At 34.2% G+C, this 21192-nt stretch overlaps 1 protein-coding gene and 1 long non-coding RNA gene across 5 annotated transcripts in view; both read left to right on the top strand.

The window, feature by feature from the left end:
* Positions 1-21192, top strand: part of LOC126881351 (eukaryotic translation initiation factor 4E-binding protein Mextli) — a 141467-nt gene that overhangs the window by 25481 nt on the left and 94794 nt on the right. For all 4 annotated transcript variants that reach the window (XM_050645598.1, XM_050645599.1, XM_050645600.1 and 1 more), the window contains one exon: positions 6250-6462. In XM_050645598.1, the coding sequence (XP_050501555.1) occupies positions 6250-6462 (213 nt within the window). The remainder of the gene's footprint in view (positions 1-6249; positions 6463-21192) is intronic.
* LOC126881358 (uncharacterized) lies at positions 6488-10975 on the top strand. The gene is made up of 3 exons (XR_007696816.1): positions 6488-8776; positions 8837-9147; positions 9958-10975. It is a non-coding gene; the product is annotated as an uncharacterized LOC126881358 (long non-coding RNA).

The following is a 21192-nucleotide window of genomic DNA, read 5'->3' as shown; positions in this document are numbered from 1 at the left end:
ATTTTTAATAAAGATAGACATTCTTACTTACATTTTATTTCCACTTTGTCTTTACACTGTCGCTCACTGGGTTTATCGTCTTCCTGGGTCCTGGTTTAACTCCCATTTTCGTCGTCGGTATTTCCACGCTGGCGCCACCATCTCTGCTCCTTTCAGAAGACCTCCTCTAGTCTGCAGGATCGCCATGTATTAAATAGTGTGTTGTTACTGCCTTCTGGTTCTAATTAATTAAAAAGACTAAACACGTCTTACTATACATTATATTTTATTCACTGGTATCCAATATCTAAACAATAACATTAATGATTCATAGCGCCTCGCCTTACTACATACTAACTTCTAATAATTATTTGTATATCTATATCCATACTGATTGCTCAGCGTGTTTTTATACCTATCTGAACCATAACAAATATAGTTCAAGTTCACTCGTAATAAACATGTGATACAAACTATAAGCTATTGTTTTTATGTATGTTCAATACCCTAAAGGTTAATAACATCATATTTAAATTATGATTTATACAGAGGGTTCATAATATACCACAGATGTTCACCGATTACTAAGAGAATCGAGAAGATTTTGGCGTATTGACCGCAAACCTCTAGTAATAGAGTGTACCAGAAGAAAAAGAAGGTCTTTTTAAAAGTTAAAAATTGTCATTTTGCTGTTAATATGGCTTAATAAAAGTATACGAATTAATTATAACTAGTACTCATTATGCACGTTGATATCGCCCATGTTGTGGAAAATTATTTTAAAGCTTAACAACTATACTATACAATCTTGGTATTCCCATTATCATCTAGTTAAATTTAGCATAGTCAAAATTAATGAAGTATGTCATTACCTTGTATTTCAATTTTTTAATCTGGTGTACATATTTTTAGAAATTTTATTTTGTGTATTTTGCATTATTAAACGGTCTTGATTAAAATTGTGTAGGCATGGTTCTTACTTCCCTATTAACCATGACCTAGTTAGTTTCATTGTCAATTCTTTGCTGCTGTATTTATTTAATCATGGTCTGGTACAACATAAACAAGGAATTATAAAATAAAAATAAATAGTACGCAAATGAGATAATCAAATTAAAAATTATTTTTGACTTCCTCGTTCAATTTGTGATAAAAAAATCTATTATTCCTTTTTTAATCGACGCGCCGTTTTCATGCAAAAAATAAAATATCTTAACGCTTACAGTGTTTGATATAGTTTCTATATTATTATGAATGTATAGAAACTTATTTTATTTAACATATTTTATTTTTTTCATAAAAACGGATTAGCATTGAACGGAATTTAAAAATGATTTTTGATATAAAATATATCAACGGCATACTTTTTTTTTCTTTAAACAAATTCATTACCCGTATGCGCGCCAATGGTTATGTTTTTGTTATGTTTGTATAGCCTGCCTCAGTTTGGGTTCAATATTTCTTCGTTTGAGACTTTCCCATCCTTTATATTGCGAAACTTTATCGAATGTTTTTTCTATGCCTATAAATGCTGCATATACTTCAGTTTTCGTAGTTCTCGTTTTCCTATAACTTGCTTGATCGTAAAGATGTGGTCTTGGGTACTTCGGCTTTTTGTGAATCCACTTTGTGGTTCTGCTAGGTTGTGTTCAACTATTGAACTAAGTTTCTTGTTTAATATGTATTCGTATGATTTTGACACCACACTTCGTAATACCTCTGTAGTTGCCGCAATTACTTGTGTCCCCTTTCTTAAAAATGAGCAATATAATTCCAGTTGTCCAATCTTCTGGTACAGTTTGTATGTGGAGGAGCGCACGCCGTATACATTGGAGCAGTTGCAAGGAGCGCGGAGCGCAAGATGTTTGCGAACATAGTGGATACGTGTCTTTAGACTCGGTAAATAAATTATCAATCCGTGGTAACAAATATTTATGTGCTTCGATAAAAGAATTTATATAGTTATTTTAAACATAAGTTAATTTTCGTATGTAGATATTTGCAAATTTACCAATTCCAGCTATGTAGTTTTTTGAAACGGACGCTCCAATCTTATACACTTTCATTTTCTGATTAGAAGTACGCTACAATTTTGCTCTTTCCGCCCACCTAAACGTGTTTTATTAAAATAGGTTTTTACAATGACATTGAATTCACACTCTTCGATTTTTTTAGGGACTTATAAATCTGATAAAATATAGGCTTTTTCTGAAAGGCTGTTTACCAAAATAGCTCTTTTAAGATTAATGTCTGCAAGTTGTCTAGCTATATAATTCTCCTCAAACCTTTTAATAAACACATTCTAATCACAAATTTTGAAATTCAAAATTTATTGCTTTCGGTCATTCGACATCTTTTTATTACTCTTATAAACAAAGCCAAATTAAAGTTTATTTCTATAAAATCATAATAAATGGTACTAATCTTTACCTGTCGATATACGATGGTAACGTACTAGTCCATGTGGTGAGACCGCTCCCGTCTGAAAAACATTTCTAATTCGGTTTCTCTGCAAATTAATATTCAAAAATGTCCCCTTTAAACAAATCTGAAGGGTGCCGGACGGAATTTTTGGGCAGAAATTGTTTAAACAATTTTTTTAAACAAATACATAAGATCACCTTTTATTGCTAGAAAAAATATATTTTTAGGTTTTTTGGGTCATTCTAAACAAGAAAGGTATTTTTTCTCAAAAATTGACAGTTTTCGAGTTATAGGCGATTTAAAATTAAAAATGCGAAAATACGCATTTTCGAGGCTTAAAAACTCTTATTTAAATTGGTATTTTTAAGGGTGCCAATAACTTGGATTAAAGTTTAAACATTCCTTTTCAAGATTCCGAAGAGTGATCGGGTCTAACTTCAATTTAGACCGTAGTTTGTTAATTGTTAATTATGCGTGTCCATCCGGTTTTCTTGCCGGTGCGGCGCGCACCATTTTCAAAAATCTCCTATTTTACTCCGAAAAATATTTTTTCTAGATTCTTCGGGTCATTATAAATAAAATAAGTTTCTTGACATTTTTCTCAAAAATTACTAGTTTTAAAGTTATAAGCGATTTAACCTTTAACTACACGCGCTGGCGTATTTTGTACGCCAGATATAAGAATTCTACTGCAAATATATTTAAAAATTTAATTTTTGACCTTGTGTATGTCTCTAACCTATCACTGGAATGTGCTTTACAATTTGGTTTTAGTTTCGTTATAATCGGCGTTCTGGGAAGATCGTAATTTACAGTTTATTATTTATTGTTTCCGGTGGTGGACAATATGCGCCACGATTATATTAATATAAGTAGTAATATAAGTACATATTTCAATTGTTTTTTAGTCATTATGGCACAAAATATATTTTTCTTTATAAACAATACATTTTCTCCCGTAAAAAATCACATTTAAAAAAAATTTTTATTAGCAATTTTATTTATCATGGAATCCAGTTATTCTATGATTCCAGTTATAAATCCCAATTGGCTTACTGAGAAGGAACTCTGATACCGAAGTATCAACTCCAAGTATTCACTGATACCGAATAAGGTTTATAACAAACAACTAAGTGTATTTTTGCAAAAAAAAAACAAATCCGCTGTTATTGTGTATTTTCTTGTGGCGTATAAAGTACGCCACGCGCGTAGTTATGTGATAACTTGATGCGCGGGTAGTTAAAGGTTAAAATGCGAAAATGGGTTTTTTTGTCATTTTTCGGATTTTAAATCGCTTATAACTTTAAAACTATTAACTTTTGAGAAAAATGTCAAGAAACTTATTTTATTTAGAATGTCCCAAAGAATCTAGAAAAAATATTTTTCGGAGGAAAATAGGAGATTTTTGAAAAAAGTGCGCGCCTCACCGGCAAAAATCCGGATGGACACGCATAATTAACAATTAAAAAACTGGACATCTTGGATTTTAAAGCACCCTATGTAACGCACAGCTGCATTTTTATGTTTATGCATCACAGTGTTGCCATGCTGTTTTCTATATATTTCTTTCATAATTTCAATCAATGTTAAAATACCTACAAGAATAATAGAATAATAACATTTACTTCTCCGTCATTATACTAGGTATAATGATAAATGAGGTGTCAAATTAAAGCTTATAATCCAAGGATAGTACTAAAGGTAAGAAATTAGACCTAGGTTGTCTGTCCGTCTGTCTGTCTGACCGCGAATATAACTCCTCCGTTACTATACCAGGTAGAATGACAAATGAGGTGTCAAATGAAAGCTTATAATTCAAGGATGGTACTGAAGGTGAGAAATTTGACATAGGTTGTCTGTTAGCCTGTCCGTCCGACCGCGAATATAACTCCTTCGTTACTATACCAGGTAGAATGACAAATGAGGTGTCAAATGAAAGCTTATAATACAAAAATCGTACTAAAGGTGAGAAATTTGACATAGGCTGTCTGTCCGTCCGACCGCGAATATAACTCCTTCGTCACTATACCAGGTAGAATGACAAATGAGGTGTCAAATGAAAGCTTATAATACAAGGATGGTACTAAAGGTGAGAAATTTGACATAGGCTGTCTGTCCGTCTGTCCGTCCAACCACGAATATAACTCATCCGTCACTATAGCAGGTAGAATGACAAATGAGGTGTCAAATGAAAGCTTATAATACGAGGATGGTACTAAAGGTGAGAAATTTGACATATGCTGTCTGTCCGTCTGTCCGTCCGACCGCGAGTATAACTCATCCGTCACTATACCAGGTAGAATGACAAATGAGGTGTCAACTGAAAGTTTATAATCCTAGGATAGTAGTAAAGGTGAGAAATTAGACCTAGGTTGTCTGTCCGTCTGTCTGTCTGTCCGCGAATATAACTCCTCCGTCACTATACCAGGTCGGACGGACAGGCGGACAGACAGCCTATGTCAAACTTCTCATCTTTAGTACCATCCTTGGATTATAAGCTTTCATTTGACACCTCATTTGTCATTCTACCTGGTACAGTGACGAAGGAATCATATACGCGGTCGGACAGAGAGACGGACAGACAGCCTAGGTTAAATTTGTCACCTTTAGTACCATCCTTGGATAAGCTTTCATTTGACACCTCATTTGTCATTCTACCTGGTATAATGACGAAGGAGTTGAGTTTGCAAACAGACAGACAAGACGGACGGACGGACAGACTTACGTGGACAATTCAATGTTTTCACATTTTTTCAAAATTGGTGAAAACAACAACATAATAAACTTTACTTAATTGGTGTTTCAAAACTACTTACTTTTAACACATTAGGTACACAATATTACAAGGTTTCTAGCAAGTTAAACGTCACAATGATTTAAAATAATCAAGTAAAAACCTATATATATATATATATATATATATATATATATATATATATATATATATATATATATATGTACATAACATATTAGAACATACCTAAAATACACAAAAATGATACATTTCACACACAAATATAATATGACAAAAAATTGTAACGTGATAGTATGAAAAAATAGAGGATACGGCAACGGTGTTACATGTGACGGTCGGCCCGGGTCGGATTCAATGCCAATATCTACACAGACATATTTTAGGGTACTTTAAAATCCAAGATGTCCAAAAAACTACTGTCTAAATTGAAGTTAGACCCGATCACTCTTCGGAATCTTGAAAAGGAATGTTTAAACTTTAATCCAAGTTATTGGCACCCTTAAAAATACTAATTTAAATATGAGTTTTTAAGCCTCAAAAATGCGTATTTTCGCATTTTTTAGATTTTAAATCGCCTATAACTCGAAAACTGTCAATTTTTGAGAAAAATCACAAGATACCTTTCTTGTTTAGAATGACCCAAAAAAACCTAAAAATATATTTTTTGGAGCAATAAAAGGTGATCTTATGAATTTGTTTTAAAAAATTGATTAAAGAATTTCTGCCCAAAAATTCCGTCCGGCACCCTTCAGATTTGTTTAAAGGGGACATTTTTGAATAGGAATCCGCAGAGAAACCGAATTAGAAATGTTTTTCAGACGGGAGCGGTCTCACCTCATGGACTATACGATGTGTACAATGTACTATACCGGTTAATATAGCGCCGCATACGGAGTTTATCCTTCAACCTGGCCAGTATAGTACAGTGTGTATAGCGTTTGTAGGAGGTACTAAGTAAAATTTTGAATCATTAACATACCAATATTCATATTTTAAATCCACGCTCAAGCTTCTCAAAATCACCATATTATTGTCATGTATTACTTAATGTATCAAAATTACAAATGACTTTAACGTTTATCATCCCTTAGGTTTACGGTGTTTACCTAGAAATATTGTACAAAGAGCAACTCGACCACGCTTTTAGGATTTTCCGCGACAAAGCCCAGGACGACATCCAAGTCGACATGTTGTCCAGGCTTCACTTACTCGAACTGATCGAACTACGAGCCAAAGGCTGGAAGGGCACCGACGGAATGAACATGTATTACAGAAAGAAGATCAATCAGTTTGGAAGTTCACAGGTAAGTAGGATTGTATTTATAAGGGCTACAAAGGTAGTTTTTCATTTGAAAGATTTATGCGTTTTTAAGTATCTGTTGTCTTTTCTGCCTCTTTCGCCAATTGGACCTCTCCAGTTTTTCCTTCATATGTTTGTAATGACATACTTTTGATGGTAGTTCTATATTGGATATTTCAGTGTCTATATTTCTTTCCTACTTACGTCAAGATGCTCCCAAAATAGTTCATATATACTCTTTCTACTTTCCCTTTACATATTATTTTCGTGTCATATTTACGGTTATTATTTTAGTTTTACTAATGTGTATTTTCATTTGAATTATTTATTCCATAATTAAAGATCCATCAGAGGCGAGAGTTATATTAGAAGGCGACACATAGAGCAAAGAAAGCAAAAGAATTTAATCATATTACCATATACCAAAATACCGAAGGAGCAGTTGGGCCAGATGATATCCCTGGGGAAGTCTAGATAGCTTTAGAAGTGACAGGAACAAGTTGGCCAACAAGTTTGTTCAATAGATTTATAGAAGTGGCACAAATGCTAGACGAATTGAGAAGCATTATATTGCACAAACAACAGCACCATAAAATTACTTAGTCACACTATGAAAATATGGGAGAGAATAGTAGTTCATAGACGTTAAGAAACAGTAATATCTGAAAATCAGTTTGGATTTATGTAACGAAAATAAGTTTAAAAAAATACAGGAATAAAGAAACAAGCACTCTACTATTCATTATTCTTAAGAAAACGTATGAGTAGCTCGAGAGGTTCTGTGGTGGGCGCTCAATAAGAAAGGAGTTCCCTTCGAATATGTGCCGATTGTAAGAGACATGCATGAGGGAATAACAATTAGTGTTAGGACAGGTGTGGGGGAGAAAATTGAATAGTTTTAGGTACCTAACATCGGAATTACAGTGTAATGGAGAAATAGATAGATATGCATGTAGTAGAGTTATTGATGAAGTGGACGGAAGCGAGTGGTGTGTTGTGTGACAAAAAGATTCCAATGAAACTGAAAGGAAAATTCTGTAAAACTGCCATAAGACCAGTTATGATGTACGGAACTGAATGTTGGACAATTAAAGAGAAAGAAGAACGCGAACACATCTGGCGTTAATGAGAATGCTTAGATGGATGAGTATAGTGAAAAAGAGATAAAATTAAAAGTGATTAAGTGATTATATTAGAGGAAGTTTAAGTCTAACGCTAATCATCTAATACGAAGAATAATTGCATATTTGCAAGTTGCTGGAAGGTGTAGGAGAGGAAGACCAGGAGGGAGACACGTATACAGTACATGTCGGTAAAATGGATCGATATTGGTATGATCCAAGATGAAAGCTTATTGAGAAATGTGATTAGAGAAGTAGACCCCACATAGGGATAAACGCAAAGAATTTTGTGTTTCGCAGTTTGTGCATTTTCCTGCGATTAGTAGGACGTGATATGCGTAAAGGTTCGGTCCTGGCAAGAAGCTAACAAACACGGTGTGATAGCAGCTCATGACAAAAGATAGGTTTTAATAATAAAATTAAAAATGTAAAACTTGGAAACATTTTAATAGTGTAAACATAAGTGCAGTGCATCAGTGGACGAAAAGGCATCAAAAACTGTAAGTTATTTGCATGCCTATTTTACTATAAATTACTAAAATTTAAAACTAGACAAAGCTTGGCCACAGTTTTTTTGCTTATACGAATCAGTTAGTTCACTCTAGTTTTTATGCGGTTCCTGCGCTTGCAGAAACTCCTAGCAGACTGCGCAGTAGACTAGGAGGAAAATGTTGCTGTTGCAAGATTTAAAATATTCCGATAAAGAATATTCCAAAATTATAATAAAATAATTATGATTATCGATTTTTTTCAAAAAGCTAAAAACTAAATTCATAAATGGTAAAATCCTTTACGTACACACTTGTATAAAATTTGAAAAATAATATTTTCTAATTATTGATTGAATGTATTCAAACAATTAATCACAAGTAACTATCTAAATTGGTTACATTTGGCAACAGTGAGTAGATCTGGTTTATTTATGTATGTTTATTCCAAACATAACCTTATAAACAAACAGTTGTTTATTTAGAGTTATTTATTATTGTTTTCTCATATTTTGCAATTGTTAAGTTGGTTTACTTCGAATTTAATGTGCATTACTGTGGTATTTCTCCAGTTTTCTAAGAAGGTTGGTGATTTTGAATTGGGATTATGATGAATTTAACCCAAAGGCAATGTGTGTTTATTTATGTGGCAAAATTCCAGGCACCATAAAAATTTGAGTTTCTTCCTGTTGCCCATGGATGAAAATCGGTAAGAACGTAAATTCTATTTAATATCATTGACATCATTTTTGACGTGCTGTCGTTTTAGGTTTGCAGAATGAAAAGAAATTGTTCAATGTGATAAACTTTCTATGAACAGTCCTCAATATTGTTACATTAACTTTTAAATATGCACTTTACATCTTGAGGAGCAGGCCTTTGCAGAAATACTGAAAAGCGGGTTGCAAAACAACGCAAAATAAAATAAACGAAATATGTCTTGAGATTAAACGTTCAAGTTGAAGGTGTGTTCTTTCTTAAACTGGAATGATAATTTTGTAATTCTGTAGGCACATCTATTGAGAAGTTACAACCAGTGGCAAAGTGCCTTAAGGGAATCTATGATATATATAATTGAAGGTATGAGTATATGTTTCAAATTAATTGTTGGATGATTCTGAGAAAGTGTAAATTTTTTTCATGAATTTGGTACATAACTGTCTTTATCTAAACTCTAAAAATCATTGACATCTGTTTTGAAGAACCATGTTCCTAGAAACCATTGATAACAAATATAGACGGTTACCTCAGCATTCGTTGTATCATCTTACTACCCTATCCATAGTGAGTCTAATTTTTAAATCTATAATAATTGTTTACGTGCTGGTTTCATAAAGATGCTTCAAAAATCTATATGGGTCTTACTAGGCAGCACAGCCATGCCTTTAATAGCTTTTCCAATTATATTTTCAATATGCTTATTCTAGTTAAGATTGCGGGACAAAAAGACCACTAAATATTTGAGTTCATTTTTAGGTATCAGCATTGGCTCTACAGCCCATGGTGGGTCTTGGCCTGTTCCAGAATCAGCTTCCACTCTTTCCTATCCTTTGCTTGGCTTTCCAATTTCTCACTCGAGCATGAATTTTTGGTATATATGGGATTATATTGTGATAACGACCAGATCTATGAAAGAATAGTATGTTGTTAAAGAAGATTGTGGTGACACTATTCATGAATATCTGATAATATTGGTTAATGTGAATGGAGTCCAAAATGGGGTTTAGGCTGTTATATAAAAAACTAGGTCATTAGCATATGGAAGTAGGGTGACATTATCTGGTATTAAATTATGTGAATGAGGAGAATTAAACCTAAAAACTCTATTTATTCTGCTAATCAATATGATTTTAATATATTTTAATATAAAACATATGTTATTCTTTCTAGGGACATCTCTGAAGGAATTACAATTATTTGCCAGTATGTCAAATGAATTTTCAACATCAGTCATACTTTCATGAACTTATTGATGAAAATAAAACTAGGTACATGATTTATTATTTACTTCCAAGGGATTCTAAGATACTATGTGTAAAAAGTCCAATATGCAGTGATGAGCATGCTAATAAATGGAAAAATATGGGATATAACGCCAAAGATGGGAAACATGGGATTCATTCTGAAGTAAAAAGAGATGAAACTGAGAGAAATTATCGATATAAACATATAAATTAACATTACATTACATAGTTTCCCACCTTTAGACGTATCAGATGAGTATGAGAACTGTCACTGTGCCAGGAGAATTTTATAAAATACTCCTGTCACAGAGATCTAAAGGTGGGAAACTATGTAATGTTATCGTCGGCTAAGAGTGTTAACCTGATAACTCCATTTTTCACTGCGAGTGATATTGGGGTAGTTTCTAGGTCCGTGTACCTTCATACCATGTCCCACAAGCCCGCTGGTTCCACTGTAGTTTAGAGATAGCTATTTCTAAACTACATTGGTGTCGGCGGGTTTGTGGGGTGGTGTATGAAAATACACGGACCCAGAAACTAGCCCAATATCACTCAAAGTGAAAAATGGAGTTAGCAGGTTAAAACTCTTATCCAAGGTTATGTTAATTTATTCGTTTATAACGATAAGTTCCACTTCTACCAGTTTCATCTCTTTTTATCTCACAAGTTGTTTTCCATCTTTTGCGTTATTTTGCCGGTTATTAGTGTGAGTGCTCACTATTTACGATTCTGTGATTTCTCAATATGATGCTGAGTAGGTATAGATCTGAGTAGGTATATAGTAGGTATCTACAACCCTTTCAAAACAGAAAATAAGTTCATTTTATGTACCTATTAAACTTTATTTTAAGGATGAATTTGAAATGCTTGTAGGGAATATATCTGTAAAAAATAAAATTGGTATTGTAAAATTGAAATTCTCAAAATATAATTTATAATTCGAATGTAGTATTATTTTTTTCCTCTACAGAAAAGTCCTCTTATTAGTTTTCTCATTATCTCTTGACAAGACATCAGTACTTCGTTTTTTAGATTTCTTACAAGGATTCAGATCCGGAAGATCCTGCGTAGACGCCAGTACTTACTTAATTACTTATTCCTATTCACTCCATGCGGAGCATAGGGCGTCAACTGTCTCCATTCTGTCTTATCCTTTGCACTGATCTTTATTTCTGTCCAGGTTTTCCCAATAGTGCTTTTCATTCACAGTCATTTGTTTCGAGCTTCTGTCATATCGAGACTGTTATTGCAAAAGGTCGTATGTCAAAAGAGGCACTTTTCAGGAGAGCAAAAAAACTTTATATTTTTTTAGTTAATAATATTATTAATCTGGAAATCTGTTTATAGATTTTTATTATTTAGTTTTATGTTACAGTAATCCCTCGTTATCCGCGGACTCACTTATCCGCGGTTGTAATATCTGTTGAATCTTTAATGAGAATATTTTATTATTTTTATATATTTTTTAAAATTTGACCAGTCGCGTAAAATTACTCATGATACGCCTCTGGCGCTTGTTATTAGTAGTAAGACTATGGCAATTAGTTTATAATTCGGAAGGTTTAAAACGCCGTCTACACTCTCGCTGAAGTCAATCGAGGTTCAAGAAGTACGAGAGTGTAGATGGCCACCTTGTGCAATTTGCCTCGCTTCGTTCTACTTCCGTTCTCTGTCTGTCTCGAGCGTCCGAGTCAAAGGGATCTTTGTCGGTATCGCACCACTTGAATGTGTTCCTCGCGAAGTAGAACGAGTGTGTAGTGAGGTACTTCGGACAACTTTGGCGAAGTAACTTCGCCGAGAGTGTGGTGCGCGCATATAAAATACCGGCGAATTAGACGCTGATCTCAGCGTCTTTATTTTTATTGATATGATAATACTATTTCACAGATATGCAATTTCATCATATTTCTTTCTATGTACATACAAATATATGTACCGGGTGTCCCAATAAGAATGGCTCTCGGCCATATCTCAGGAACCGTTTATAGTAGAGCTTTGAAATAAAAAATTTTATAACAAAAGTTGCCTCAGGAAAAGCCTGGAAATTATTTTCATAATTGTGGGTCCACCGCTAGAGGGCGTAATTGAATATCAAAAATAAAAAAATCTAAATTTTACAAAATTTTCCTAATAAAGGGGCACTGGAAATCCGATTATTGTATTCTTCATCAAATTCTGCGTTTATTTGATTTAACAAGTTTAACTCTACCTTTGCAAATAAGAGGTGGGGGTGAGTGGGAACCTTGTTATGAAAAAATGGCTGTAAGTCCGGTTCTGCTAAATCAAATTTTGAAAACTGGGTCTTGTTGAAGACAGATCTTTTTCTTCAATGTAAGCGTGATAATTTTGAACCATCCTAATAAGTAATAAGCCAGCTGGGAGGCGTTATTTAATTTTTTTCAGAAATCTAGTTTTCTTTGGAAAATATTAAATACAAGTATGCAGTTTTAATCATACTTTATAAAATTAGATTAAATTAGCAATAGAATAGCGAAAACCGCATGTCGACACCTTTTTTCTATCTCAAGATATCTCGAGAAACGTGTAAATTCTATACATAACTGTTACTATCACCGGTAAACTAAGTTAATGAAAAGTAGTGTGCTGTGGAAAAAAACAAAATAAAATTTTCCAGATGTCAACGTATAAAAATATAATTAATTAAAACAACAATATAAAGAGAAACAATACTATTAAAATTAAATATAACACAGAACAAAAAGAACTACTTAGTGACGACCTAAATATTCAAATTGTTGCCCATCATACACTACTCTAGAATACATTATCCAGAGAATACTAAACGCCATTCAAAGCATATCGAGAGCAGAAATTGAGACTGCTGTTCAATCTACTCTTGAAAGAGTAAATGTTTGCAACGAAAATGATGGGCAAAAATTTGAACGTTTATGTCATCACTAAATAGTTGTTTTTATTTCTTTGTAATAGGACTTTTCAACGCTTCTCATTTGTTTCGAGCCTCTGTCATATGCCGTGTAATCCGTGTATAATATTAATATACGAGATATGAACGAGGCTCGAAACAAATGAGAAGCGTTGAAAAGACCTAATATACGTTGACAGCTGGAAAATGTTTCTTTGTTGTTTCCATAGCACACTACTTTTAATGAATTTCGTTTACCGGTAACAGTAACAGTTATGTTTTTAAATTTACACGTTTTGTAAGATATCTCGAGATAGAAAAAAGGTATTAACATGCGGTTTTCGCTATTCTGTTGCTAATTTTGTCTAATTTTGTAATATGGTATTAAAAATGCATGTTTGTATTTAATATTTTTCAAGGAACACTAGATTTCTGAAAAAAATTAAATAACGCCTTCTAGATGGCATATTACTCAGTAAGTTGGTTCGAAATCATAACTTTTACATTGACGAAAAAGATCTGTCTTCAACAAGACCAAGTTTGCAAAATTTGATTAAGCAGAACCGGACTCACAGCCAGTTTTTCATAACAAGGTTCCCACTCACCCCCACCTCTTATTTCCAAAGGTAGACCTAAACTTTTCAAATCAAATATGCGTAGAATTTTATGAAGAATACGACGATCGGATTTCCAGTGCCCCTTCATTAGGAAAATTTTGTAAAATTTAGATTTTTTAATTTTTATATTCAATTACGCCCTCTAGCGGTGGTCCCACAATTATGAAAATAATTTCCAGGCTTTTCCTGAGGCAACTTTTGTTATAAAATTTTTTATTTCAAAGCTCTACTATAAACGGTTCCTGAGATATGTCCGAGAGCCATTCTTATTGGGACACCCGGTACATACGTATCCAAATTGGGATTATGTCACATTATTGTTTGGATCGTGGATCCCTCGCCAACCACGGTTTCACCAACCACACCTTTCTCTTCGGAACGTAACCCCCGCGGTTGAAGAGGGATTACTGTACAATGTGTTTATATAAGTAAGTTATTAATTTTAGGTTTTCAACGCACATACGACTTTTTGTAATTAATATTTTAACTTTATTTCAACATACGACATTTTTACTCAGACATAAGACTTCTTGTACTTAAATTAGGGTGGTTTTATTCACATAAGACTTTTCATGAAACACATTTTTATTAAATAATTTTTAATAATTGTTTTACATTTCAATAAATGTATGACCTAAACTAGTGTTTACTCAGTGTCATGACATAAGTTGTCATAAAATGAACGATAATCCTTTTCTAGTAGGTTTTTCAACTCTTGCAAGTCTTTGAATTTTCTAGCTGAGATGGGGACCGGCTTGTTGTACAGTGGTTTGATCTGAGAATATACCTGTGTTATTGGTTTGGGACGTCTGGGCAGAAGCGTCCAGTTATCAGAGAACTGCAGTTTATACCAAATTTGACCATCAGAAGTGTACTTGAGGCATCGTAGGTCGGTCACATAAGGATCACCTTTTTTATTTCCGGGTCTGATACTTTTGTAGTAACCATCAGCAAAGCTAGAAAAGTCTTTATAAGTAAGAGTTTCTACAGAATAGGGGCCTGGAATTCTTCGAGCTTCTTTGATGTCTCTAACAAAGTCTGCAGGTACAATATGTTCATGTTTTTTAATCTTCCTTTCAATCGTACTATGTACACTGTCTACTTCCATTTGGGTGTGGCCCACCTCAAGGTACTTTTGATACACTGTAATTCTTTTACTAATAGCTACACTCAACAGAGCATTGGATACTGTTTCGCATCTGTTCTGGTTGGTGCAGCCATCACTCCAAATTATAACTTCAGTTATGTCTGGGCATCTTTCTAATTGTTTTTTAAGAAACCTCACAATCAAAGATGCAAAGATATCCCCATCTAACTGACCATTTCCTTCATGCCAGATGTAGCATGTTACATCATGGTTTGCTAGATTGTAAATAGAATAGTTGTGAACTTTCAGCTTAGTTTTGTAGTAAGACGAAGAGGCTTTGATGTTTGGACATGTAAGCACTTTTTGTACATCAACGGCAACCACCAATGTATTGTTTGACTCTTCTGCTTTCTTCTTATCATTGTCCTTCTCATTCCTAGCTCCTTCTTTCCTATTCTGATGCTGCTGGTACTCTTCTGCTGTGACCATACCTAACTTAAACTTGATGCATGTTTCGCATTGATCATTTTTTGGAATGAAAAATCCTAGGTTCATTAGGACAAAAACTTTGTGAAAAAGGGATCTTGAGGCAGGTTGAACGACATTCCTTTCCTCACACCAACGAGTATATTCTCTGTGTAGCTGTGATTTATTTTCCCAATTGGGTTCTAAATATTGTTTTGTTGTCTTAGCCCGACAGTAATGGGACTCCATTTTAGGAAGAGAATTCAAAAACTGCCGAGCACTGTCTCTTTTTTCAGAATGTTCTATCTGCTCCTGGTCATTATTGTTTGGAACAATCTCATTGTCCTTCTCAATATCATCTGGGTTATTTTCCTGTGGCAGTGGTTGGTCCATAGGTCCTTTCAACACCCATGATCTTACTGATTTTTCACCAAGACAAAAGGTGTTCAGAAACATTTGCTTACAGACTCTAACTTTATCATCTCCCACTTTTAGGTAGTATTTAAAAGACACATTTTTACGAGAATTCTCAACATCAGTTGTACTTCGTCTATAGTCAGGGCGTGATTTTTCTACAAGTGATACAACCACAGCTCGCTTAGCTTCCCAACTGTCTACGTTCTTCCATAAATTATTGAAAACGAGCTTTCACTTATCTACCTTTCCTCTCATTGTTGAATTTGTATTTCCTGCCATTTTCACTTTCTTGTTTCTTCAACCCTAAATAGGCTTCTCCTTTCTTTCTTTTAGCAGACTGAACATTCCTTTCCCAGTCCCTTGGATCTACAATTTCTCCTCTTCTTCTTTTCCTTTTTTCTTGTATGCCTTGTACAGTCTGTTCCATTTGTCTACGGTTTTCTACTACCGGTATATAAACTTCTTCTTGCTCTCCAACTATGGGAGCCGGATTATTCTCATGGAACACGCCAGGTTCTTCAATAACTTGTTGATTGTTTTCAATGTTGTCTGATCTGTCAACCACATTTGGGGGTTTTAAGGCAACAGTATGACAAGAAGTATTTTTTTCTTACTTAGTGTTTTCCTTTTCAATACTTTAATCCTTCTTGGAAAGCGGGTTTCTTCATCATTAGAGGTTGAACTAGGCTCATAAACATCTGAATCAGATGAAAATAAGGGATCATTTATACTATCGTCAGTTTGTTGTAACATTTTCTGAACTTGTTCTCTCCCTTTTGATTTTTTCTCTCAGCAAGGTCTAGCACATTCATTGTTGGTTGATCCAAGTTGCTCTTTCTTGTTCGTAAGAGTTATTTCCATAGCTTGTGCGTCGACTTCCTCTAAAGCAAAAAGAGTAGCATTTTCATCTTCAACTGGCATTGGTAAAACCTCTACAGCAGCAGCCAGACCTGAGTCATCTAAAAAAAAAAAAAATCATTAGCATTATAATCCCATCAGATTGAAAGATAATCAAAGCACATTTTTGAGGAAAATCGATAAGAAATAGGCTTAGCCAAAGAGTTACTGAATAAAGATGCTTTTTGGTTGCTGCTAATAATAGATAAATCAACAACAAAAACGGAGAGCGAGCGACATCTGTAACATTTTAATTCAATGTTAATGAGATAGGTAACTTAACAAAGCTTACAGGATAACAAGGTTAACAATACAATGCTGTGTTACAATGTCAAGTTAAGTGATGCAATAAAAAATTAGTGTAAGTTAAATTATTACTTTCAGAGTCATGCTTACCGACAAAAACAGCAACCTTTTTAAAGCAGTGTGCAGCCTAAATGAAATTCCTTGCATAGATATACCCGATTTAATTTTATTTTATCATACACTAGCTTGACTATATTATGTTTAAAGACAAATCCAATCCTTACAAGATAAAAAAAAGCGCATGAGGACTAACCAAGGTGATAGATGTGATTATAAGAATCAACAGATAGGCCTAAGTTACCTTTTTCTAAATTGTCTGCAATGGGTAGGCCTAAGTTCTTCACATTTGTAGAGTCTAGTCTCTGTTTTGCCAGTTCGACCATCAATTTGCCCCTTTGGATCATTTTCTAAAACAAAAATATGCATATAAAATATGTTTCAAAAAGTCATATGTTTAAAAATACATTTTAGGCTAAACACAAAACCCAATACTGAGACATAAGACATTTTGATAGCTAAATAAATTTTAAGATCGTGCATGATATAACCATAACAAACCATTGCCTAGGTCCTAAACCCTATTTTTAAGTATATTATTATAGTAGATATACTAAAAACTTATTAAATCAGTTTTCTAGAGCTTAAATTGTTGTAACAAACATAACCTAAAAACACCTAAAAATGTAACCGTGTAAAAAGATATTGTTGTAAGAGTATAAGTCCGTATAAACTATTAAATAACATGCAGATTTCAATTAAAACCCTTATGAAACACTTATAATCAGAAATATAACAGCACTATTCAGTATAAAGTAACTGGAAGAGAAAGCAAAGTACAACTTACCTCCTCTTTCAGTCTTCTCAGACATAAGGCATTTTGCAATAACAACAATCAACTGAGAAAACATAAGACTTTTAAAAATAAGGTTATATTTCACAATTTATCAGCTGTTGACATAAGACATTTTGCTGGTGGATGGTAAACATAATTTGCCACTCTTAAAGCCCATAAAAGAAAAACTGAAATTTTGACATACGACTTTTTGCAATATCAGTCACGATATGTCGTATAATTCGTGTATATTCATAGATATAACAGAATAGATTAGGCCAGTTCGAAAAATAGAGTAACGCAGAACAGTTCGGGTTGGTGGTCTATCTTTCTCTCTCTACTGACGCTCAGCTTTCTCTCTCTAGCATATGATGGCTGCCGCCTCTGTGTAACTGTCGTTCCATTACTCCCACCTCTTGGTAGATACGCTCAGACTCGCACGACAGACAAAGATAGCTAGACCACCGTACTTGATATCAGCGTTACACCCCGATGCATTGAGTGGCATATGACTAGCCTGATCTATTGTTGACATATCTCTGTGTATATTAGTATTATACACAGATTATACAACATATGACAGCAGCTCGAAGCAAATGACAATCAATGAAAAGCCCTATAGCATTAATTTCTTTTTCAACACTTCTTTTCCACATTTCTACGGGTCTACCTGGTCTTCTCTTTCCATGTGGTGTATATTCTAGGGCTTGCCTCGCTATGTCTGTGTCAGGTCTCCTTAGTGTGTGCTCCATCCAACTCCATTTCCTTTTGCATATTGTGTAATATATAGGTTCCTCGTTAGTTCTTGTCCATAGCTCTTGGTTTGATATACGGTTTGGCCAGTAAATGTTAAGAATCTTCCTTAGGCATTTATTTATGAATACCTGCATCTGTCCAATACATTTTCTTGACACTTTCCAAGTTTATGCTCCATATAGTAATACAGTCTTCACGTTGCTGTTGAATAGTCTTTCGGTTTTAATTGTCATCTGATGTGAAGACCACATTTTCCTTAGCATATTGAATGCGTTTGTAGCGAAGACGCCAGTATTGTACTATTTATTTCTGTACTAAGACAAATCACAGAAAAGGCCATCGAGTACAATAAACCAGCATATCTATGTTTTACCTGACAAAGGCTTTCGATCGCATCCAAGTCGAAGACGTCTTACACTTACTGTATAGAAGATACATGCCAATCAATATTATACGAACCATCGAAAACATCTATTTCAGGCAAAGATAAATGGAAAACTAACACAGTTTATACCAGTACAAAGCCGAGTCAGACAAGGGAACCCGTTAAGCCCACTGCTCTTTAATGTATCTAATAATGGACGAAATAATAGAAGCAGTATGTAAAGATCATGGTTACAGAATGGGGAACAAAAAACTCCAAATATGGTTATGCAAACGACGCCGCATTAATCGCCAAGACAGAAGACAATCTCCAAAGATTAACACACATATTCAATACAACAGCCAAGAAATACAATATCAATATATGATAATATCAGCAGAAAAAACACATGTATGACATCTAAATACCCACTACGAGGTTAAATCGAAATTGATGGGAAAATATTAAAGCAGGAAGCAAGGTTTAGATATCTGAGAATAGATATACCCAGTTACGGAGATGTTGAAGAGGAAGTACGACAACAAAGCTTAAAAGCAAGTAAAGCGCTGGGATCTCTTAATGACACAATCTGGAAGAACGAACACCTAAGACAAGACACAAAAGCAAGAATCTATAAAGCAGCAATTAGACCTATATTGACATACACGGCAGAGACAAGACCTGACACATCTAAAACGAGACGACTACTAGAAACAACCGAGATGAAAATACTTAGACGAATATCAGGGAAAAGTCTGTTGGATAGAGAGAGATGCGAAAACATAAGAAGATCATGCAATGTAGAAGACATAAATGGATGAGTGACAAAACGGAAACTGGAGTGGAACGAACACATTAGTAGAATGGCAGAGGATAGGATAGTACGAATAGCACGAGATAAGTCACCAAATGGATGAAGTATTTGCAGACTAAGAAAAAGATGGTGCGATAATTTAAACAATTTAGGAGGCTAATATTGAAGAAGAAACAGTCTTTAAAGCCTACCTACAAGAAGGAAGACTCCTCTTGCTACGGCGCGTCGAATAATATATCGCTTGTACTATCCCGGAGAATTTAAAACCGTATTTCCGATTGCATTTTTAAAACTGGAAGTCCTTTGCCAAATATCTCACCTTTAGTACCATCCTTGGATTATAAGCTTTTATCCGACACCTCATTTGTCATTCTATCTGGTTTAATGACTGAGGAGTTGTGTTTACGGACAGACGGACGTATATAATTCAACGCTTTCACATTTTTTTTAAAACTGAGTGAAAACAATATTTCTTTAGAAATCCATAAATATATTCGCTAATAATGAAACTAATTTCAAGTGGTTATAGCCAACCTTCATTAGTGGAGTAGGCATTAGAAGAAGAAGACCAATGAAGATAAAGTAGAGCCCATTGTTAGACCAAAATTTTGTTTATATAGAAAAAATTATTTAGTTGAAAATAGTAGGTACGTAATCTCAATGAATCCATTAAAGCTGATACATTTAGTCTTCAGAACAACAGTAATAATTATTTATGAAACTATCGATAAATTGTCAAGAGCTTCGTAAACGTTAATTGTAGAAAAGTATTCCTTATTTCGAAAAATCTATTTCAAATTTGTCCTATTTATTTTCGAGCAGTGTATCAAAAATAATGTTGAGCAGTATAACACACGCTGTTATGAGCTCGCGTCCGGCTGCAAGGTCTCGATGCGCAGTGGGAAAAATGGAACATTTTTTCATAACGTACTTCACGGCAAGTGACTATACTGATTGTTGTATAAACCTATATACTGTGGCTTGGCTACCATTGTCCATAAACTTTTTTGCTAATTATGTACCTAAATTAAGTGATAAGGAACAAGAAACAGATAACAGAGCTCTTGATAGTTGAAAATTTAAATTTAATTGTAGAACACAGAGGCGGCATCAGAAAAGTTTAACCGAAATTAAAACAAATATTTTACACGAAAGATAACAAAATTTGCTAAACGAAGGGAGTAGAGACGGGTATGTAGAAGGGTAGCTTAGGTGACTGGTCGGGGGGTGGACTGAGTAGCTTCTCGGCTGCTGGTTTCCCTGAGACGCCCAATATTGCCCAAGATCTGCAAGGGATTTCTCGAGAAAACCATGAGCTCAGACGACTATTCAGATGATCAGAACAAGAAAAGACCGGCTGAAAACTTCGAGATATTTCAAAACAGTAAGAAAATGCATCGAACACCCACCAAAACAAGTGATGAAAAACTCGAGAAAATACTATATCTGATGCAAGAGATGAAAGCAGAAATAAACGATGAGATGAAATTAATAAGAGAAGACCAAAAATCATATGCAATGGAAATGAAAAAGTTAAAAGAAGAGAACGAGGAACTCGGAAAAGAAAATGAAGATATAAAAGCAGAATTAACGCAAATAAAACAGAATATGGAATGGATAGATAAAGAAAAAAGGAAAAATAATATTGTTGTAAGCGGCCTGAATATTGATACAAAAAATCAAACAGACCTCAAAATAGCCATGGAGAACTTTTTACAAACC

The sequence above is a fragment of the Diabrotica virgifera genome, chromosome 3, assembly GCF_917563875.1.
Source record: "Diabrotica virgifera virgifera chromosome 3, PGI_DIABVI_V3a".
NCBI classification, from domain to species: domain Eukaryota; kingdom Metazoa; phylum Arthropoda; class Insecta; order Coleoptera; family Chrysomelidae; genus Diabrotica; species Diabrotica virgifera.
This window is presented reverse-complemented; position numbering and strand designations above follow the sequence as displayed.